Source organism: Phacochoerus africanus, chromosome 4, assembly GCF_016906955.1.
Source record: "Phacochoerus africanus isolate WHEZ1 chromosome 4, ROS_Pafr_v1, whole genome shotgun sequence".
Lineage (NCBI taxonomy): Eukaryota > Metazoa > Chordata > Mammalia > Artiodactyla > Suidae > Phacochoerus > Phacochoerus africanus.
The window spans coordinates 64,716,577-64,740,969 of record NC_062547.1 but is presented as its reverse complement, the minus strand read 5'-3'; the positions used below and the strand labels follow the sequence as shown (position 1 = coordinate 64,740,969).

General features: G+C 35.6%; 1 protein-coding gene and 1 pseudogene across 1 annotated transcript; both read right to left on the bottom strand.

Moving 5' to 3' along the window:
- Positions 1 to 557: 557 nt before the first annotated feature.
- Positions 558 to 1,556, bottom strand: LOC125124252 (olfactory receptor 7A17-like; annotated as a pseudogene).
- Positions 1,557 to 10,636: 9,080 nt separating this feature from the next.
- Positions 10,637 to 11,596, bottom strand: LOC125124644 (olfactory receptor 7A17-like). The gene has a single exon (XM_047774689.1). It carries the CDS (start codon positions 11,585 to 11,587, stop codon positions 10,637 to 10,639), a length of 951 nt encoding a protein of 316 aa, XP_047630645.1. The 5' UTR covers positions 11,588 to 11,596.
- Positions 11,597 to 24,393: the final 12,797 nt, after the last annotated feature.

The following is a 24,393-nucleotide window of genomic DNA, read 5'->3' as shown; positions in this document are numbered from 1 at the left end:
TGTGGACACAGAGATTGTTAAAAGAACAGAATGCTAATTAGTATTTATTAGAATAAAACCCAATGACCTGTTTTAAAACACACTAGCATGATAAAGTCTACACTATCAGGAAGACCAACAAAGGAGATGATATAAAAAGGAATGGTGTATGCAGAAATGAAAAACTATGTTCTCAGATTTTTCCTCATCTATAAAGTTATTAAAATGGCCTAGTAGGAAAGTTTAGTTTTTTTTCAATTTTTGTTTTAAACCATGACTATTCTTTTAGTAAAACTTAAGAGTTTTACCTGGGGTGATATTTGTCATTTGAGAAGAAATTATTCTTAATAAATCCAAGCCGTTCCATGGATAAATGGGATTTTCCAATATTTGCCATATCAGTGTTTGGGAATAAAGTAATAAAAACAGGAAGAAACAATAGGAGGTAAAACTGCTGGTCATCTTCCAGAGAAGAGAGCTTAATAAAGTGAGTAAATTGTATAGAATACTTAAAAAATGAAAATTCGAGGAAACAAAAGAGCTACTTCTACTACCACCATCTGATTAAAGAATCACAACTATTGACTCTGAGGTTTTGAACCTTGCAGTCATGGGCATTTCTACAGACCCAGAATAAGTTTCCTTTTTAGACTTTCCATTGCAAAGAATCTTTTCAGAGCCCCCTTTATGTCTTTGTTTCTCAGACTATAAATGAAAGGGTTCAGCAAGGGTGTGACCACAGTGTACATAACTGAGGCTGTTGCACTTGTGTGTGAGCCGTGGGTAGCAGCAGAGCTGAAGTACACTCCTATGCTTGTACAAAAAAATAGGGAGACGACCAAAAGGTGAGATGCACAGGTAGAAAGTGCTTTATACTTCCCTTGGGCTGATGAGATTCTACGTATGCAAGAAACTATCTTTGAGTAAGAGTAAAGGATACCAGCCAGGGGACCACCACCCAGAAGCCCAACTGTAAAATACATCACCATGTTATTAAGAAAGGTGTCAGAACAGGAAAGTTGAATGATCTGACTGAGGTCACAAAAAAAGTGGGGGATTTCCACACTTACACGAAAAGAAAGCTGCAATGTCATTAGGCATTGTAATAAGGAATTCAGGATACATATGATCCAGGACACCAGAACCAGGAGTCTACAGAGTTGGGGGTTCATGATGACTGTATAGTGCAGGGGGTAACAGATGGCCGCAAACCGGTCATAGGCCATCACTGTCAGGAGAAAGATGTCCAACACTGCAGAGAGTATGAAAAAATAAATTTGTGTGATACAATCTTCATAGGTTATAACTTTGCTCTGGGTCTGGATGTTCCAGAGCATCTTTGGGATTGTGGTGGATATAAAACAGATGTCTACAAATGATAGGTTAGAGAGAAAGAAGTACATGGGTTTATGTAGTTGGCAGTCTGAGGTGACAACCAGGATGATGAGCAGGTTTCCAAACACAGTCATCAGGTACATGTAGAGGAAAAGTCCAAATATCAGAAGCTGCCGTTCTGGTTCCTCTGCAAATCCCAGAAGAAGAAATTCTGAAATTTGTGTATCATTACATGGTTCCATGTGTTGGGATTTACTTATAGAAAAAAAGGGAATAATATTACTAATATTACTAAAAAGTAAACACACTAAACTGACATTACGAATTTATTTGATGTGCTACAACTTATATTTTGCAGTCAAGAAACTAATTTTAATAACCTGTGTATGCATCGGACTTTAGTAGATTTCCCAGCTTACCTTTAACATTGAATTTTTTTCCAATCAATGTTTCTCTAAGAATTATGTATTCTACAGTTTTAATGAGAAGTTCTTCATGAATTCAGGGAATGTGAATTGAGATCTGACCATGTTTAAGTTACTATCTAAGCAATAATTTAGAGTGTGGAAGAGCAAGAAATGCTTACAATTCAAAGATGGAGAAAACAGAAATAATGTGGAGACCGGTTTCTAGTAATGGGATTGAATCAATAATAAACAACCTTCCAACAAACAAATATCTGAGACGAGATGGCTTCACTGCTGAATTCTACCTAACATTCAATGAAGAGTTAATACCAAATTTCAAACAGTATTTAAAAAATGGAAGAAGAAACTCTTCCAACATTATTTTATGGGACCAGTATTACCCTAATACCAAAACCAGACAAGGACTCCAAAACAAACTAACAAAAAAATTATAGACCAATGTACCTTAGACATATAGATGCAGAAATCCCCAATAAAAACATTAGCAAACAAATTTTAACAATACATAAAAAGGATTATTCATCATGTTCTGGTGGGGTTTACCCCAGGGTGCAAGTGTGGTTTAACATCTGTGAATCAATCAATGTGACAAACCACATTATTAAAATGGAAGATAAAAAATCACATGATCAATTCAATAAACTCAGAAAAAAAAACATTTGAAAAAATTCAACATCCCCTTATTATAAAAACTCTCAACAAATTGAGTATAGCAGGAACATAATAATAATAAAGTCCATGTCCTATAAGCTCACAACTAACTTCATATTCCATGAAGAAAAATTGGAAGATTTTCCTTTGTTATGATGAAGAACAAGAAAAGCAAGGGTGATAACGCTAATCACTATTTTTAATTCATGGTAAAAACTGTTTATTTTTTCCAGTTTTACTGAAAAACCATTGACACATATCACTGTATAAGTTTAAGGTGTACAACATGAAATTTAACTTATATGGATTATGAAGTGATTACCACGATAGGTTAAGCTAACATCCATCTCCACATACAGTCAGAGAAAGACAAACAGTGTGTAATCTCAGTTCCATAGGGAATCTAAAACAGCAACAACAAAAACGTCAACCAAACAAAAAACAAGCTCATAGATGTAGAGAGAGTTTGGTGGTTTCCAGAGATGGAAAGCAGGTAAAATGGTACAGCAAGTCAAAAAGGTGAAAACTTCCTGTTTCATAAAAGAAGCATTTGAGATGTAATGTGCAGCATAGATGCTATAGCTTATGAGTTGTGCATTTTAAATTCACATTTATATTTTTAGAACTTTCTGAATTTTTTGCAATATTTCTTTTTTTACCATCAATAATTTTTTTTATTGCTCAATGACTTTATCACATCTGTAGATGTATAATGATCATCACTATCCAATTTCACAGAATTTCCATCCCACAACCCAAGCACAACCCCCCAGCCCCCAAACTGTCTCCTCCAGAGACCATAAGTTTTTCAATGTCTGTGAGTCAGCATTTTTCAATATTTCTTACCTGTAGTGGGTAAATCCACCTCATTTACATAGGTGTGTAGAGTATGCCAGAGGGATGTTTTCCATATTTTGTGAATGGGACCCATTAGGGTTTTACACTATGGTAAGAATTAAATAGAATGCTATGAAAAAAACTCAGGGAGCATCATACATAATAAATATACATGCAAAATTTTTTCATGATTGAGTGGTATGTCAGTGCTCATATCTGTGACTATGATTTTATCATTTTTGTGAGCAGGCATACTGGACCACAAAATAAAGGTATAATTTTGAAAAGTGGTCAAAAACATCTGGAACCCTCTGCGGTAAAGGTGAAACTAGTTTAAAAAAGGAAAGCTCTGCTAATGAAGGAAAAGCACTATGAATGAAAGGCCTAAGACAGAAAAGCCAGGTTGCAGAGAGACGAGGCAGCACTGTAGGTGGTAAACTGACATGAGACTCAGTGGATCATAGTGAACCTTTATTACTCCACTTGCCTCATCACAGTATCCACCCCATGCCTCTGATGTAATTGTTTATTCCTGTACGTATCCATGTTTATTGACCACAATTTAAAAAAATACTGTTCCATTGTGGATGTGCTGTCCCTTCACTAGTTTTTTTGTGGCATTATTTCTGTGTTATTCTTGAGCTTTGATCACTTCTTTAACATATCTAATGGGTACAGTCTGCACCTGGTTCTGTTCCTTGTCTAACATGTAAAGGCTTCCCCACACTAAACTCCATAAAACTCTACAGAAGACATGAAAATTTACCTTTAATGTATGATAGATCTCTGAGGACTGTATGTTGCATTCACTCATTTATATTATTGTAATAGGCTTGTCCATTATGATTTAGGGTCCAAATGAACAAAGACTTCATTTTTGTTAAGTTTTCTGTTTTCAAAATGTGTGCATTTATATAGAAAATAATTTAAGGAAACGAGAACTGGCACCAGAGAAATACAAAGTATCATAGGAGGCTACTATAAGCAACTATATACCAATAAAATGGACCACCTAGAAAAAAATGAACAAATTTTTAGAAAAGTACAACCTTCTAAGACTGAACCAGGAAGAAATTTAAAAGGTGTAAGTAAAACAACCACAAGTAATGAAATTAAAGCTGTGATTAAAAAAAAAAAACTTTCAAAAAACAAAAGTCCAGGACCAGATGGCCTCACAGGCAAATTCTATGAAACATTCAGAGAATAGTTAGCACTTATTCTTCTGAAACTCTTCCAAAATTTGCAGAGGAAGTCATACTCCCAAACTCATTCTATGAGGTCACCATCACCCTGATACCAAATCTAAAGATATCACAGAGAAAAAGAAAATTACAGGTCAATATCCCTGATGAAAACAGATGCAAAAATCCTCCACAAAATACCAGCAAACTGGATCCAACAACACATTAAAAGGATTATACACCATGACTTAAGGATTCCTCAATATCCACAAGTCACTAAGTTTGATACCCGACATCAACAAACTGAAGAATGACTATCATCTGATCATCTCAATTGATGGAGAATTCATAAAATAAAAACATGATAAGGAAAATAAAAATGCGGTGAAGAATAGTATCCAATACTGACATGAAATAAGACATACAAAATAAAATGTAATCACAACAACATGGGTCTCTAATGAAATTTTATATGGGCAAAACCTGTAAATGTAAAATATAAAGACACAATTTTTGAAAAACAGAAAGATAGTATCTAAACTGCTACTTTCTATATATAAACATAAACACATTCTAAAATGTCTGTAAAAAGAGGTAATAGTTGAATGCAAAAGGTTATTTTAAACAAGAGAGAAAAATGATAGAAAAAAGAAGAACAAATATGAAAGAATGCAGCACTTATAATAGTATATTACCACTATTAAGGATTCAGAAAATTTTCTGAATTTTCAACTGCTCTTGAAAGGCACCATGTATCTCCTTTGACCTGCGTCCTTTTAATAAATACAGAATACGGTGAAATACAAGCCACGTTTAGAAATTAAAACAAAATTTTCTCAATTTTTGGCATAGTGTTTCACACAAAATACTATACTCCCTTACTCCCCTGAAGAGCAAAACTCTCCTATATTTTAATTTTTTGGAGCTATTTTACATATCTCACTTATTTTATAGGGTCATTTATTTGAACTTCCATTCCCATCATTCGCATGGCAGATTTAAACAGATCCATTCTTCTTAATGTATTAAATAAATCAATTATACTTTATTAGTTAACCAAGAATATAATAACAGCAGTCTCTCATCTTTGGGCTAGGTTGAATAGACTCTCAGGTGATTTCACATAGAAGTTCTCAGGTTTCATTTTTCTTTTCTGAATCTTTCCTGGAGTACCTCCAAGTCTCCCAAACTTACCTGGATGGGGTCTCCAAGAGGGAGGTTTCTTGTGGCGGTCTGAATTACACCTTGGAATATTGATTATGAAGACTGAAGCTCTATCACCAGTCAAAGCATCAGGGAGTAGTAAAGCATTGGCCCCTGATCCAGACTTAGGACTCCAGAAGCAACTATCATGCCCTGTTCAGCTTAAGGATGCAAACATGGCAGCAGAGAAGATATTTGTAACTCTCTGTACCAGCTCTTTGGGCATATTTCCTTTTGGTTTTTCCAGTCTCTAAGTACATGGTTTCCCTCTGGAATAGATTTTTGGAATAGGAAGGCAATTTTTCCTAATGATTCTCTGATCCCAAAAGACCAAGTTAGAAGTTAATTAAGTTTTTATTACTTCTTGTCCTTGATCTTATTGTTTTCCAGAGGTCTAACCTCAATTACCTTATCCCAACTCAGAATTAATATTTTATCCAAAGTCTGAGACTAAGGAGCCTTGAATCCTTATGTGTAACTGGGTTGCCATGATGCATAGAAAAGTGACAGAACACTGTAAACCAGCTATGATAGAAAAAAAAATCATTACATAAAAAAATAAAACTCATTGAGGGGGAAGAAAAGTTTAACTTGTGGGAGGAACACAACACTTTTATCCTCAGAAAAATTTAACTCCCCTCTTCAACAAGTGGGAGAACTGTGTTCATTTGATATGTCATCTTGGGCATCACATGCTCTGGCTTCCTAACACATTTGCCCCAAAATTAGGGATGTCATGATTTATCACAAGATAAAATTCATTTATTCCCTCACTATAAAATATTTGTTAATTATAACAGATACTTTTAGATATTTTAGTGCTCTTCAACCTGAGATTAGACTCCACTAGGCATTGTCTGAATTAATTTTTAGAAAAGTTTATGCTCTGATATAGTACTATTATGAGCTCTATCCCCCACTGCAGAAATGTGCTTGAAGGAATTTAATGATCTCCTTAAAGGCTTAAGCTAAGGAAGGGAATGGCCTTCACAGGAATTCTGTCAAGATGCTTCCATGGTTCAAGTTGTAGGCCAATGGTTCTCAAGCAGAGGTAATTTTGCCCCTGGGGATATTCATCAATATCTGAAGGAATGCTGCTAAACACCTGTAATACCCGATATAAATAATTATCTAGCCCCAATAGTCAACCTGAGAAAGTGGGAAAACCTAGCATCTCCCCAACGTCCAAGTGCATAGGTATCACCCAGGGTTGGATTTCTGATGCAGATTCTGATTCATCAGGTCCTGGTGGGCACAGAATTTCTGAAAATCAAAAGAACCTCCTGGGTTATGCTGATGTTACAGGTCTTAGTCTGTGGACCACTAGCTGAGTACCAAAACTGTGGAACTGTGCTAGTCAGATGTAGGTAGTTTTATATCTGCTGAACCAAGAAGCATGTTTGCATGTCATGTTGAATGAATAGTACATTTGCCCCTTCCAGAAGCTGTTATAAATTCATTGTTCAACAAGATGAGTACATCACAAAAAAGAAAATTAAGATCCATTACCAGTGATGAACATAGATGCTTAAACACTCATCAAAAATAATAGAATATAGTAAAGCAAAATCAACAATATGGCAAAAAGATCATACACCATCATCAAGTGAGATTTATTCCATGATGCAAGGGTGGTTAAATATCCACATACCAATAAATATAACATTTGACTTTAATATATTGCAGAATAAGAATTCCCTTGCGTCCTAGAAAGTCAAGGATCCAGAGATGTCACTGCAAGGGCTCAGATTACTGCTGTGGCACAGATTCAGTCTTTGGTCCAGGAACTTTCACATGCTGCAGGCACAGCCAAAAAAAAAAAAAAAAAGGAAAAAGGAAATTTAAGAACACAAATTATAGGATCATCTAAATAGATGCAGAAAAACTTTTGATGAAATTAAACATCCATTTATAAGAAAAATCTTTCAACAAACTGGGTATAAAGGAACATACCTCAGCATAATAAAGGCCAAGTATGACAAAAACACAGCCAATATTATACTCAGTGCTGAAAAGCTAAGAGCATTTCTTCTAATATCAGGAGCAAGATTATACTTATTTGAAAGAAAAATGTGTACAAACGCAGATACATATAAATATACACATTTACCTTTGAATGTTTTCTTTGGACTGAAAGTGAATTTTAGCACATTTCATCTATTTCTCACAGCATGCACGTCAAGTTACGTTTAGTATCCCACATTACCTTTGGAAGTAAGGAAACTGAAGGTAAGGGAGCTTACATTTTTCAAAATTACATAACAAAGCACTTAAAGCTATGTGCCCTGTCAAGTTACACATACATAGAAACATGCAGCATGTTCTCTTAATTTTTGTACAGTTCCTTTAATTCACCAACCTGTACACTTTAAATATGCATTTTATTATGTGTAATTATACTCCAATAATTTAACTAAATGGGAAAAATATAATGGTGCATGGGTGACGGCGAGTCTAGAGCATAAGAAGCTGATTCTCACTTAACAGGGGTGGTGGATAGATCTTCTAGTTCAGAAGAAGGCCAAATGTCATTTGTGGCTGTAGGATCAGGGACACTAAGTTTAAGTAATTCACATGATAAGTTCATTTTTGTCTGTAAATGGAATATTAACCTCAACATAGAACTGTAGTAAACTGACCATAAATGTATTCAAGACAGAAGAGCACTACAGTCATCCTAACATTATGGATGAGCCTTAAAAACACAGCTGATTACACACCCATGAGTAACAAATAAATCAGGACAACTCCACAGCATACACTTTTATTTGATGACGAAGATATTATGATATCCCACTTGACACAGAATAACTGATTATACAGCAATAGCTAACTGATACAATAATCAAAATGAACAGAACTGGGGAATTACAATAGTGTGCCGCTTTTTATTTTTATCATTTATTCAGATATTTTAAGAACATTCATGGTCATTCTGTTATTGAAGTTTATTTAAGACAAATGTAGTAACAAGTAACCACCTTGAGGTTCCCCTCTAGGCGACTAGGAGAGGTTTTTGCAGAAAAACTGGTTTCCCTGAATCACATAACTGGGCTGGCAAGCTCTCCTGCAGATCATCCTCTGATCATGAGGGATGAAGAGATTCCTTAGCATGAAGAGGATGTGAAACAGATTACCTGACATTGTTCATTCACCATCTATTTTTTATTTATTATAAATATTAAGAAATGGGAGATATTTCATAAAATGATGGAAAAAGTCATGTTTGCAGGTAGCATTACATGTTTTCGAGCAGAAAATGGAAGATAGTTCAGTAATAAAACATAAATACAGTAACCAATCCTTCTCCTCAGTGAGAAAACGTCCTCAACTTGTGGCCACTAATCTTCCATGCTTTAATAAATAGATGTACAACCTGGAAAAGAAACATAGTGCATCGGAACAAAATGTATGACTTGACATTGCTTCCTCGCATTTATGGTCATCTCTGACACTCAGATCATATGAGGTCAATGAATTCCAATTTGTGTTTCCATGTACATGCCACAGGAGGCATATATTTTATAATCAATTTTTGCCAGTGATTGAGGTAGGTATTTTGGACACCAAGGTGAATGAATGAATAAAACCAGGAGATTAATTATAAAACATGCTAACAGGTGTGTAATGTAGGTGTCAGAAATTATGCTTTTGATTTCAGAGGCATTCATTTCAAATACAATCATTTCAAATAAACATGACATGGCTATTAGATAACCACCCAGGCAATTGACACCCATAAAATCCTCCTTTTAGAATTACCTCCTGAGTCGAAAGATTACTGACTACATGAGTGAACTTTCTTTTCTCTTGTCATGTCCTAATTTCATTCTTATGTTTCAAATCCAACAATAAAAAAGCAAATAATATTATCACAAGTGGCCAGACATAGTTCCCAGTGCTACTGTAAACAAGCTATAATGGAAAAAATTAAAATAATTATATGAAAAAAAGCAGCTCATGTGAATATTGCTCAAAGTGAGACTCTGCCAAGATGTTTAATTTTTTCTTACAATTATAATTAAAACAGCAAAAACCAAACACAATAGTTTCACCCAGAAACATTAGCTTGGTTCCAGAGAATAAATGCATCTTTGAAAGAAATAATGAACTAACAAATCCTAGCCAGCCTGCCCTAGAACCCAATAATGAGAGAGCCCATAGTTGGTGTTCTCTCTCTCTCTCTTTCTCTCTCTCTCTGTGTCCCTCTCACCATCTCTCTCTCCCCCTCTCTCTATATCCAAGACTTATTTGCATGGCTCTTGGGCATGCTGTATAAACTCCAGGACTTGTGAATAATAATTTTTTTAAAAAGTTCCCTGATATATATTACTGAGTTGCCTCTTTCTATCATAATAAATACCACAGGGCCAATCTAGCCACAGCATAAACATGGCCAGAAAAATATCTGTGAGGCTTTGCCACAAATAACACAGACACAGTTGAGTGGCTCAGACATTTTTAGCCAATAGCATCACTATCAAGAAATTGAGACATTATTGCAGTAAGGTTAATGTCTACATTGTGAAAAACTGAAGTTAAGCTGGTAATGAAAAAGTCATGAACTAAAGTAAAATCTGCAACTTCATATTTTCTACTGCAGTGAAATTCCATAAATAGCCATGGTTGCCTAGTATAGTTTTTCCCCCATGTAATTAAAACAACTCACAATTATTCCTTCAGAAAAACTAGGGAAAATTACCTGCCGTGATATAGGTCATTCGAGAACAAAATTATTCTTCAGAAATCCAAGTATCTTGACCCATGTAAAATATGTAAATAGTCAAATAGTCAAATATTTCTGATCCAAGCTTGGAAAAAAATTGGGAATGTATGAATGCGGAAAAGTGAAAAAAAAATCTATATTCCAAACAAAACAGAAGCCTAATAAAGTGTGGTACTTAAATAATGTAGAGGAGTTGAAATCAAAGAAAAGGAAATTCCAGGAATTAAGTAGAAGAGTTAGATCCTACTTCAATAATCTGATCAAAGAATTTGGCTCTGAGGATTTGTACCCTAAAATCATGAGCACTTCTTCAGTCCTAAGAAAATTGGCCACGTGATTCTTCTCAGAGCCCTCTTTATGTCTTTGTTCCTCAAGCTGTAGATGAAGGGGTTCAGCATGGGTGTGACCACGGTGTACATCACCGAGGCTACTGCACCTGAGTGTGAACTGTGGGTACCAGCAGAGCTAAGGTACACTCCTAAGACTGTACAATAAAATAAGGACACAACTGAGAGGTGAGATGCACAGGTGGAAAATGCTTTATACTTCCCTTGAGATGATGAAATTCCTCGTATAGAGGAAACTATCTTAGAATATGAATAAAGAATCCCAGTGAGGGAAACACCACCCAACATCCCAGCTGCAAAATACATCACCATATCATTAAGAAATGTGTCAGAACAAGCAAGTTGGACCACCTGCTTGATTTCACAGAAAAAGTGTGGGATTTCCAATTCTGTACAAAAGGACAGCCACAACACCATTAGGCTCTGTAACAAGGAATTCAGGGCACTTATCATCCAGGACACCAGAACCAGCAGTCCACAGAGCCAGGGTTTCATGATGACTGTGTAGTGTAGGGGGTAGCAGATAGCCACAAAGCGGTCATAGGCCATCACAGTCAGGAGAAAGTCATCCAACCCTGCAAAGAGCATGAAAAAGTACATCTGGGTGATGCAACCTTTGTAGGTTATAATTTTGTTCTCTGTCTGTATATTCATCAGCGTCTTTGGGATGGTGGTGGAGGTGAAGCCGATATCCACAAAGGACAAGTTGGAGAGGAAGAAGTACATGGGCGTGTGGAGATGGGAGTCTGGGCTTACAGCCAGGATGATGAGCAGGTTTCCAAATACAGTGATCAGGTACATAGAGATGAAAAGCCCAAATATGAAAGGCTGCTGTTTTGGTTCCTTCCATAAACCCTGAAGAAGAAATTCTGAAATTTGTGTGACATTGCCTGGTTCCATGCGGTAGAGGTGACTAATAGGAAGCAAAAAATATGACATCTCTCAAAAATTGACGTTGCAAACATTATTGTAAGTCTACAATTTATATTTTACAATCAAAATTTAATATCTGTGGTACCAAAATTTGTTTGTGAAAGTTTCTCCTTCAAGTGATTCCATGTTCCCTCTCTGAATAAGAACTTCTACCTCACATTCAGCTTTCTCCCTATATGGTCATGCAGGCTACAGTTTCAGTGAGGAATTTTGTCATGCATTTGGGAAATATAGATTAATAAATGACCAACTTCTGAACAGAGAGTAGAAGGTGCTGAGAGACAATAGTCTTTGTAGTTCAATGATAGAGAAAGAGTATTAGCAAATAAAATATCATAGAAATTTATCAGATGGTGACAGATGCTATGTGAAAAAAGAAATCAGAAATAAAAAAGAGTTAATGTGGGTATTTTTTAGTAGGTGTTCAGGTAGACTGGAAAGCATTGGAACTGAGACCTCGAGAAATAGAGGGCAGAATACAGGGGGCCATTTGGGGGAATTGTGTGTGTGCGGGACAGAGAAATCAGCCAGGGCAAAGGCCCTGAAAAGATAGTTGTTTCAGAAAATCAAGCTCAAAAAGATGTGTCCAGGGGAAAGTACAAGAGGGACACTGATGATAATGGTGTCAGAGAATTTGGAGGAACGAGGTGGCCTCCCTGCTACAGCTGAAACTGCCAGTTCCAGGGATTCCCATTTGCACATGTGGTTACTTGCACTTTATTCATTTTATTTCCAAGAAGCACTGTGATTAGAAATGGGTCCCTTCCTTAGTTTCAGATGTTGGGTAATATTCTGACACCTGTATTTTAACTGTCTCACATGGGAGGATATGGGCTCAGAAAGCCCTTTCTTGAGAGCTTCTCATGCCCAACAACATACTCAACCTACCCTCCACCCAACACAGGCTTACTTTTGCCTCCTAGGTCAGTGCTACTACTGGGCTATTCTCACTTTCAGCCACAATAATTAGGAAAACAAGGACACAAGGCAACTTTCAACATTGGATTATCTTTTCCCTAAACATGTAGAGTAGTACCTAAATTACAGTTAATTCTCCCATGGACATGTGAACACGGGGCTCCATTTTAATATGACCACATTGTGTCCAGTGATTAAAGAAACATAAAAATTTGTTCCCAAAACAGGGAGAGATGGAAAAAAAGTATATATTTGGAGGTGGGAGATCATGTGATTTCTTAGAATTTGTGATGAGGATAAAGCTTCCTTGGTTCTGGCAGCTTTTCAACCCCAGTTATATCCCATGATGCCCAGAAGAGTAAAACATCAAAAACATTTCATCCAGAAAAGAAAGAAATGATGTATCTACATTACAAGATGGTAACTGATTGAATATCCCACTAGAAAAATAGGCAAAGGAAATAAATAAAAAATTCCCGAAAAGGAAATAACACAAAATGCAATAAATGTAGAGAATTTAAAAATGACTTGATGAAAGATTGTTCTAAATGATACAATGTGCAAAAATTTTGTCATTTGAAATTCTGGTTTTGAATTTTGAATCTGGGAATATTCTCTTTGAACTTGAAAAGCCAACAGAGGCTTTTTTTTTTAAAGCTTTTCAGGGATGCGCCCACGGCATATGGAAGTTCCTATGCTAGGGGTCAAATTGGAACTGTAGCCGAGGGCCTACGACACAGCTATAGCAACATGAGAACCAAGCCATGTCTGCGACCTACACCATAACTCATTCAATATCGGGTCCTTAACCCACTGAGTGAGGCCAGGTATCAAACCTGCACCTTCATGGATATTACTAGGATTTGTTTTTGCTGTGCCACAACAGGAACTCCCAACAGAAACATTCTAAATGTTAATATCCTCAAGCCAAATTGTAAGGATAGTGGTATCCATTCTCATGGTGATGCCTGATTTAGTCAATGTACATAAAAAGCTTAACAGAGTTCCTTCCTATTAGTAAATGAGTGGTTATTTCCACCAATAAGATTTGATTTTTTTCTTCTTCCTCTCAAATGTCTCCACTGTTCTCTCATCTCTTAGTTCCCAATTCCATAGCCTTATTTAAGTTTCTTGTCCTCTTTCCCATCTATGATACCTGACACCCATTTAGCCAACAGGCACATTGACCCAGAGAAATGTTTCTATATTACAAACCTGCTTGTCCAGCCCCCCAACATAACTCTCTCTCAGTGACTCCCCACAGGAGAAAACTCAAACTTCCATAGATTCAAACCATAGGTTTGGCTCTCCCTGACTGAACCACCAATATCACCCACAAGCTGCCCTCATCTGCATTAATCTCAAAAATAGTGAACTTAGCTGCACTTGATTCCTTAGCCTCAAGACTGCTTTCCTCTGCTTAGAGAGCCAACCACTGGTCTCTTCAGAATTTTTCACTTCTCTCTGTCTTCAGAACTCCATCTTATTCAGACTGCTTAGATCATCTCCTTTATGAAACTTTTCAAAAAGCACTCCCACAGGAAAAGGACATTTTCTTTTACAATAATTTAGAAAGAGTGCTTCTGGTGTAATTAAAAATCAATGTCTTTTATTCTCTACTAGACCACGAGTGCCTTGAGGCATGTACCAATATTATACACACTCTGCCAACCCCACTCCAGGCTTACTTGGTTGGAAACAGTAGCTGAATGAATATACATTGCATAAAGGAATGCAAGAATGTGTTCCCACAGAAACTGCCAATGATGAGAGAAAGAAATTAAGCAAGGAAAGAGTAATATAGCCATGGAAGACATGCTGGAGGAATGTTTTCCATATTGTGAAATGCAGACCCATTAAAGGAAAAGGATACAGGTTTTGTTAAGAATAAAATAGAATAGAAAGTATAAAACACAAGACAAAATATTAGAATGCATCATACGTAGTAAGGGTTTTTTGTTCTCTTTGTTTAGATATGTGCATGATGTATATGTGGGCATGTGCATACATCTGTATTTCCTGCTTACCTGTGCACATATGTTGGATCACATGTAAAAGGCGGGTTTTTTTCTGGGACACAGTCCAAAAAGTTTCTTCTCCATTGTAGTAAATGCAAGGGTAGTTTTAAAATAAGATGGGATCCTGCTGAAGGGAAAGCAATATATATACTTTATAAAATCCCACACATGCCACAAAACCTACCCTTTCCTCATTTTATTTATACTTAAGAATATTTTGTCATACATACATTAATTTTATTTTAATCTTCTTCCTCCAGTAAAATATTCAATCCAAATGTGTGGGGACCTCGCCTGCTTTGTTCACTCTCACAGTTTAATAAAAATGTGCACTTATAATAAAAACAAATTTTTATAAAATGGATTTTATAAAATAAAATTATAGCAGGGGGTATAAAATCAGATTAAATGTAGTGGGTTGAAAACAACTTTACTAAACAACATTGAATTAAATAGTAAGATGATTTTTTGAAAGAAAAAATATAAACTAACAAGAGTCACATTAACACAATTTTTAAATATATAAAAAACAGGCAAAAATCTAAAAAATAATAGGAAATGTAATTTTTAAATTAATTCATATAAATATATCCATTCTTTCCCCATATGGGTTATTATAAACCATCAAGTAGATTTTCTTGTGCTATACAGGAAGTTGTTGTTAATCATCTATTTTATGCAGTAGTATTTGAAACTAAAACAATGTCAACTATACTCGAGTAAATTAATTTTTAAGAAAGGAGAAAAAAGAATATATACACTATGCTGTACAGCAGAAACTGACACAACACTCTAAGTCAACTATACACTAATAAAAAAAGAGAGGGATAGAAATGTTCTATAAAAAGGAAACAATCTGAGCTCTCTATAAAACACATACATTCCTAGAAACTGCTTTATAAAACAAACTTAAATTAAAAAATAGTTCAGGAAGCAGTATCTAAAGCTATTATTTCCACCTATATACACATAAACAGATTCAAACATGCTTATAAAAAATATAAGCAATATATATTTGAGTGAAAAATCATGTATTTCTCAAGATGGCAGAAAATGATGGCAGTTTTAAAAATAGGTCTCAATAAAGGCAAAAGGTAGCAGTAAGTAAAATGTGAAATAAGATGACAATTCATTTAAAAGATGGTTTATTATTACTAATTATGCAGAAATTTCTATGTTTGAAAATCAATAGAGAGGACAAAATATGACCAGCGGATAGACTTGCCCACTCACAATTTATAAATACTCACACAACCCAACAAATATATTATGTATATGTACAAGATTTAAATAGCAAATAGCAGACTTCTTTCAATAATTGCAATTTTTTGTTTGAAAGATGCAAAAGAGAGAGAGGGAGAGAAAGACTATAGGAAGTCCAAATTCAGGGAAGTGGTTGCATAGAGCAGTTTTGGTGAAATGGATCCACCGAAATGATGCCTGACACACCTACATGGGTGAGGGGAAAAAGTGGGGAGAGAGATGCTTGCATCTCTCTTTTCAGCATAGAAGACTTCTCAAGATTTTAAAAATGCATCTCATTGTCCCTTTCTTCCGCATGTTGGAGTGCAGTTCCTGGCCTTTTCTCCAGAGCTAGAGATGAAGTAAACTCTAAAGGAAATGATACAGCAAAACAAAAACAAAAGCAAAAACAAGAACAAAACAGAAAGAATAAAAACACCCAAACTGTATATAAAGCAAAAGTATATGAAGCAAAGTTCTTGTATAGACAATTTTCAATAGGGAAATAAAATGGCTAATAAACCCCCATGCACCTTCAGCATTCCAAGTAGTGAAATAATTGCAAACATTCACTGTTTACCACATACCAGTCTGTATTTTAAATATATTTTTTTCCTCATGCATACTCAATGTGAGAAAAGATTCTGTGATATGCGTGTCTCAAGAACTGTAGTTTCCAAGTAGTAGCTACCTTGATTGTTCTGGATCTTCCTAATGAATACAGAATGTACTCAGATGTACCCCATCCTAAAAATTAATAGATAAACAAAATATCCTCACTTCTCCGCAAACCACTCCGAATCTAATCCTCTATTTTTCTGCCCTTAAGCTGCAAAATTCCTTGGAAGTGTTCAGATTTTACTGACACCACTATGCTTCCCATTTCTTCTTGCATCTCATCCAACTAGAGATTCATTCCCATCACTTAATTGTCAACAACAATCCTTGAATTGCTGAAATCAACAGACATTTATTTTATTTTAAAAATTTACTGACGTGTAGTTAATTTACAATGTTGGGTTACTTTCTGCTGTACAGCAATGTGACTCTTTTTCATATTATTTTCCATTGTTATATTTTCTCTTAATTGCCATGCTAGTTATGGCAGTTATCTCCTTTTTGTTAAATGTTACACTAATTACTAGCAATTCAGTTATTTTCTGTCATATTTTTCATTAATACATTTTGCTCTTTATTTTATTTTATGGTCAATAGCATCTTTTGTCCTTAAAAGTATCAGTCATTCAAGGGAAAAGCATGGAGATCTCTAGGATCTAGGTCAGCTGTTTGGATTTTCAGGTGACTGCAGGGAAGTAACCTCCCTGATGTTCTCTGAGGTATCCATTAGGCCCTTCTACTCACCTGCGTGGAAAATCTGAGAGAAAAGTCTTTATGTGGAAGTCCAAATTCCTCCCTGGATGGTTGATGGTGGAGATTGAAGATCTGTCGTCAAACAAGAAAGAAGAAAGGAGTGAAGCATTAATTTCTGAGCCAGACTTAGGAATCCAAAGGCAAAAGCAATGACCTCTCCAACTCAAGTATGAACCATGCTCAGACATAGCAGCAGTGTAGATATTTACAGCTCTGGATATTTGTTGTATATATCCACTACATCTGTTCATTAGTGCATTTTCCATTCTTACTACAACACTTGAACACATCATTTCCCTGGGGAACTTGTCAGGGCAGAATCAATTTTTTTTCTATCGATTTTCTGTTCTCAGGAGACTAGGTTAGAAGTCAGGTATATCTGAGTCTTATTACTACTCCATGAACTCTTCTGTCTCCCAGAGGTCTGACATTGAAATGTTTTACAACCCTCAAAGTTTTCTCCAAGTCTACTCCTGGGGAACCTGTCTTGAGCAGTTTCCTTGGATCTTGAATGCACTGGCTTTTAATGGGAACATAGCTCCTGATGTCTCCAGAAAATTAGTACTACTTCTTCAATAAACAGATAACTGTGATAACTGTGTTCCTTTGCTAGAAAACCATGGGTATAATAATCCTTGGCTTCATAAAAATTTGACACACCAATTAGGAATTTAATGCTTTTAAGACAAGTGAAGATCTGGCACTTATTCTTTTATTTATAAAACATTTGTTAATTATAAAATATACATTTAGATCTTTTAATGCACCACTGGCTAAGCTCAGAATCTTATATGTATTGTCTAATTTATTTTTTGCAACAATCCATCCTATGAGGGCTTTACAATTAGGAGCCTCATTCTAAATTGCAGAATTGGGTGATTGGCCCCAAATTATGAACTAAATAAGGGATGTGTTTTGATTTAGAACGAAAGATGTTTCTAATTCTCTTGCTCTAGGTTAATGGTTCTCAATTAGAGAAAATTTTGACCCCAAAGGATGCTTGGCAATATCTGGAGAGACTTTTGCTTGCCATATTTGGGGACGTGTTACTGGCTTGTAGACGGTTCAGGCCAGGGATGTAATTCGACAACATACAAAGCACAGGACAGCTCCCATCACAAAGAATTATTCATTACAAAATTCAACACTGGCGAGGTTGAGAAACACCATTCTAAACAAGCACTTCTCCCAACATCAATGTGAGTATGAATCACTAGGGGATCTTGGTTAATACTGATTCTGATTTTGCATCCAGATCTGCATTTGTATCAAACTCTCATTTGTTATTGATGGTGTAGATCCTGCTCTGTGGACGACTTTGTGAGTATCAAGACTGTGGGCCAGTATCAGAGCTAGCATAGATATTTTAGGCCCTTTCTATTAATAATCTTCCTGCCCAGCCTAGGTCTGATATAAGGTGGTCAGACATTGGACTCTTTCATTCAACTTCTGCATTCACAAGTTTACACATGCCTCATGAACATTTCCCACTTGACAGGAAATAAAACTTTTAGGCCTTTATTCCACTTTTCTATGAATAGGGGATATTTCTCCTAAGAAGCTACTGTGAGAAGTGATAATATTTCAGAGCTCATAGAAAATTACCTGGTTCAATTCACAGCAGCTATAATGATTATGTCTAAATTCCGCATTTACAAAGCCCATTGGGGCTCCAGGTCATCTCTTGGGATAAGAAGTTAGTTCAGGATTACTGCATTTACGAAGCTCATTGGGGCTTCAAATCATTTCTTGGGATAAGAAGTGAGTTTGGGATTACCCTGATCCTGAGAGGTAGTGAGCTGTAATCTTGAAGATCTCTTCCCCGTTCCCTACACCACTGGCAGAGAGCAGAGTATTTGAGCGGCCAAACTCTGTATTTTGTTGTGCACAGGGCCATTAACTTTGACCACTCTCACTGACTCCACATAGCTTCAATAAAAAGTTTTAGACTCTTTGAAGCTATTTTACTATGTTTCTATGATCTACTTGGGAATATGTGCAAAGATGCTGTTTCTTGGTGAATCATGGTTTCTGCTACCTCTTCTTATCTTCCTTTGTTGCATATCTACAGCATAGCATTCATGTCTTTGATGTCAACAGAAGTATGAAATGTTTGTGTGTTTGTTTCTTTCCCAAGTAGAATTTATTTTATTTTTTACATTATTGATTTATTCCTTCATTTCTTTGGACTGTGCTTAGGACTGTGCATCTCCCGTCCATTGCTTTGAGACTTGAATATGCCTACAGGAGAAGGTGTGCATGTTCCCACTGTTTGGTTTTGAACTTGGATATGTCACATGTCTTGGTTTATAGAATGTGCACAGACATGACATGCTCACTGGCTAAGAAGAAGCATCTAGAAGCTTTGTGAGTTCCTACACTTTCTATAACTTTTGCTCTCTATTTTGAGAATGGGCTTTTCCATTGGCATGGTTCCCAGAATGCAGACATACACTTAGCCTAGCACAGTTGTGCCTGAGCCATAGATACTTTACAGCATGCTTATAATGTGATAAAAACAAACTTTTGTTATTTTAAGGCACCGTGATTTGGGGAGTTGCTTGTTATCACAGTAGAACAACATCCCTGTACGTGCTATTTAATAATTATATTTAGGTACCAGCTGAATGGACACTGCAGGATGCAGACTTGTTTAAGTATGTATTCTCAGGTGGTGTGCTCATGGGAATAAAATCTTCAAGATAAAAATTAAAGCTTTATATTTTTAAATATTTAAAAAATATAAACATGGGTACTCATTTATTCTATACTGGTTTTATTATCAATTCATAGCATTATAATAAAATAACTTTATGTATACATTATTTTACAAACCGAAATTGTTTAAAGACCCAAATATAAGACTGGAAACCATAAAGCTCCTAAAAGAAAGTATAGGCAGAACACCATTTGACATAAATGGTTGCAATATATTTTTTAGGACCATCTCCAAAGCCAAAGGGAACAAAAGAAAAGTTGAACAAATGGTACCTAATTAAACTTAAACACTTTTTCAGGGTAAGGGTAATCATCAATAAAATGAATACAACAACCTACCAAATAAGAGAAAATATTTGCAAATGATAAAACAGTTAAGAGTCTAGTACTAAAAATATATAAACAGCTCATACAACTCAACATCACAAAAGCAAATAGCTTGATTAAAAAAATTGGCAGAAATTTTTAATAGATATTTTTCCAAAGATGACTTACAGATGGCCAACAGGTCCATTAAAAATTGCTTCAACATCATTAATCAGAGAATTGTAAATCAAAACCACAACAAATATCAGCTCATACCTGTCACAATAACTATCATCAAAAAGATCTCAAATACCAAATGTTGGCAATGATTTGGAGAAAATGGAACAATTTTTTGTTGGTGGGAGTGTATGGGTGCAGTTACCATGGAAAACAGCATGGAGTTTCCTCAAAAAACTAAAACTAGAAATACCGTATCATCCAACAACTCCACTCCTGGATATATATAGCTAAAGTAAAGATAAACATTAATTCAAAAAGATATATGAACCCCAATGTTCATAGCAGCATTATTTATAATAGCCAAGAAAATTAAGCAACCTAAGTGTGTATTGACAGATTAATGGATAAAGAGGATGTGATTATATATTATATATAACATATAAAATGTGATATATATATGTGAGCATATTTTCTTTCTAACATATATGTATATAATTTATTGGATACTACCTGTATATATGTATATATTATAAAGTGAGTTTCACAATTGTACTGACCACACAGAAAGGACTTTTATAAAAGGAAAATAGGACAATTCAAAAAAAATTTGAATCCCAGCTTATGGTGCATAAAAATCTAAATATATTTTATAATTAACAAACTTATTTAAAGAGGAGTAAATGACAGCTCTAAATTAGAACTACTTGAACTGATCAACAAATTCAGCAATGCAGCAGGATATGAGATTAACATTCAGAAATCAGTCTCATTTCTGTATACTAACAATGAAATATTAGAAAAGGAATACAAAAATACAATACCTTTTAAAACTTCACCCCCAAAACTCAAATACCTGGGAATCTACCTGATCAAGGAAGTAAAGAACTTATATGCAGAGAACTATAAAACATTAATCAAAGAAATCAAAGAAGATGGAAAGAAATGGAAAGATATTCCATGTTCCTGGGTCAGAAAAATTAATATTGGATAAATGGCCATACTACCCAAAACAATGTACAGATTCAATGCAATCCCTTTCAAACGACCCATGACATTTTTCACAGAACTAGGACAAACAATCCAAAAATTTATATGGAACCACAAAAGACCCAGAATTGCCAAAGCAATCCTGAGGAACAAAAGCCAAGCAGGAGGCATCCCTCTCCCAGACTTCAGGCAATATTACAAAGCCATAGTCATCAAGACAGTGTGGTACTGGTATCAAAACAGACTGACCGACCAATGGAACAGAAGAGAGAATCCATAAGTAACCTAGGTACCTTTGGTCAATTAATCTTTGACAAAGGAGGCAGGAACATAAAATGGAAAAAAGACAGTCTTTTCAGCAAGTATTGCTGGGAAACCTGGACAGCTGCATGCAAATCAGTGAAACTGGAACACAGCCTCATACCATGTACAAAAATAAACTCAAAATGGCTGAAAGACTTCAATAAAAGAAAAGACACCATCAAACTCTTGGAAGAGAACATAGGCAAAACATTCTCTGATGTCAACCTTACAAATGTTTTCTCAGGTCAGTCTCCCAAAACAACATAAATAAAAGTAAAAACAAACCAATGGGACCTAATCAAACTGAGAAGCTTTTGAAAAGTAAAAAAAAAACAAAAAAAAAAACCCAAAAAAAACCAACAAAAAAACCCAAAAAAAACAAAACAAAAAGACAATTTACAGAATTGGAGAAAATAGTTTCCAATTATGCAACTGACAAGGGCCTAATATCTAAAATATATGAGCAACCTATACAACTCAATGGCAAAAAAAAGCCAACAACTCAATGGAAATATGGGCAAAGAGCCTGAATAGACAAATCTCCAAGGAAGATATACAGATGGCCAAGAAGCACTTGAAACACTGCTCAACATCCCTGATTATTAGAGAAATGGAAGTCAAAATGACCATGAGATACCACCTCACACCAGTCAGAAGGGCCATCATTAATAAGTCACAAATAACAAATGCTGGAGGAAGTGTGGAGAAAAGGGAAGCCTCCTGAACTGTTGGTGGGAATATAAGCTGCCACAACCACTCTTGAGAACATTATGGAAGTACCTTAGAAAACTATACATAGAACTGCCATATGCCATTTCCACTCTTTGGCATATATCCAGACAAAACTCTACTTAAAAAAGACATATATGCCTGCATGTTCATTGCAGCACTATTCACAATAGCCAAAAGATGGAATCAACCCAAATGTTCATTGACAGATAATTGGATTAGGAAGATGTAAATATACACAATGGAATACTACTCAGCCATAAAAGAACAAAATAATTCCATTTGCAGCAGCATGGATGGAACTAGAGACTCTCATCCTGAGTGAAGTACATCAGAAAGATAAAGACATATACCATATGATATCACCTATATCTGGAGAATAATATACATATAATATATGGCACAAAAAATCTTTCCACAGAAAAGAAAATCATGGACTTGGAGAATAGACTTGTCGTTGCCCAGGGGGAAGGGGAGAGACTGGGAGCTTGGGGTAAATAGATACAGAATGTTGCCTTCAGAATGGATCAGCAATGGGATCCTGCTGTGTAGCTCTGGGAACTCTGTCTACCCACTTATGATGGAACTTGTAATGTGAGAAAAAAGAATGTATACATGTATGTGTAACTGGGTCACCATGCTGTACAGTAGAAAAAAACATGTATATATAAATAAATGAGTAAAAAATTACAATAAAGAATCTGATTTGTGAAAAGTCCCATCAAGTCAAAAATTATATATCATTTTAGAGTAAGCAACACACCTCTCTCTTCTGTTGAAGTGGAGTTATTGATATTCTGAAGCTATCAGGAGCTGCTGTTCCCTGAAACAAGACAATAATTTGGAGGTCTATGGAACCTAGTCAATGCAGGTTCTTCTGTTGAAGATAGAAGAAAAGATTAACTCAAATTTGGGATAAAGTGCAAGGAGGTTAGAATTCTGGAAGGCAGGTAAGTTCATGAGAAGAAGTGATAAAACCTGGACTCACCTGACTTCTAACATGGTCTCCTGTGAACAGGATATGAGTGGGAAAAATTTTTTTTGTCTATCCAGACCAGTGTCTCACAGGGAAATGATGTGCTTAGAGGTGGGAGTAACCATGGAAACAGTGCCTAATAAACAAACATAGGGAGCTCTAAACATCTGCTCCACTGTAGTCTCTCAGGCTGGATGGGACATCGTTTTTGCTTTTGGAGTCCTAAATTTGGTGGGGGGGGAACAATGCTTTACTCATTCCTTTTGATCTGAGAACAGAGCTTCAGTTTTCATCATCAACCATCCACAGAGGAACTTGGATATATATTCATTATAGATTTTCCTCTCATAGAGCTCCATCCGGGTAAGTATGAGAGTTCAACAGGTACTGTAGGAAAGGTTCAGAGAGAATGGAAGTGACAAACTTTATTTGAAGTTAACTGTGAGCCTAATCAGTCTACCCCAGAGTCAATATTAGCCACATTTGTTTGCTAAGTTGACAAATTAACTTATAATTCATTCATTTAATATGTTAGAGAATTGTCTGTTGGACTCTGTGACACAGGGTCGTTGTTGACAATTTAAATGATAGGAATTGTAGTCCAGTTGGATGAAACTGAGGAAGGAATTGGAAGCATAAAATGGTTATTAGAGGGGTATTGCAGTTAAGGGGAGTAGAAAATCAGAATATTTGGTTTGAAAGTAAGTGCCATAATATACACATTTTTTCAACTTTCTATGGTGGGATGCATTTAAGCATGTTCTGAATTTTTTAGAAAGACCCAGGCCCATGAATGTAGATACTACCTGTAACAGTGTTCTTGAGACATAAATTTCACAGCATGTTTGCTCACACTGGATATTTATAAGAAAAAATATATTTAATATGCAAAACTGGTATGCTAATGAGCTTTACTCTGTAATTCTTCATTAGGAAGATGTGTGAAAGCAATAGAGATATTTGTTAGGGAGAAGAAAAAAATCAGACAAATCTCATCACTAGTGATAGTTATTCACTTAGTAACA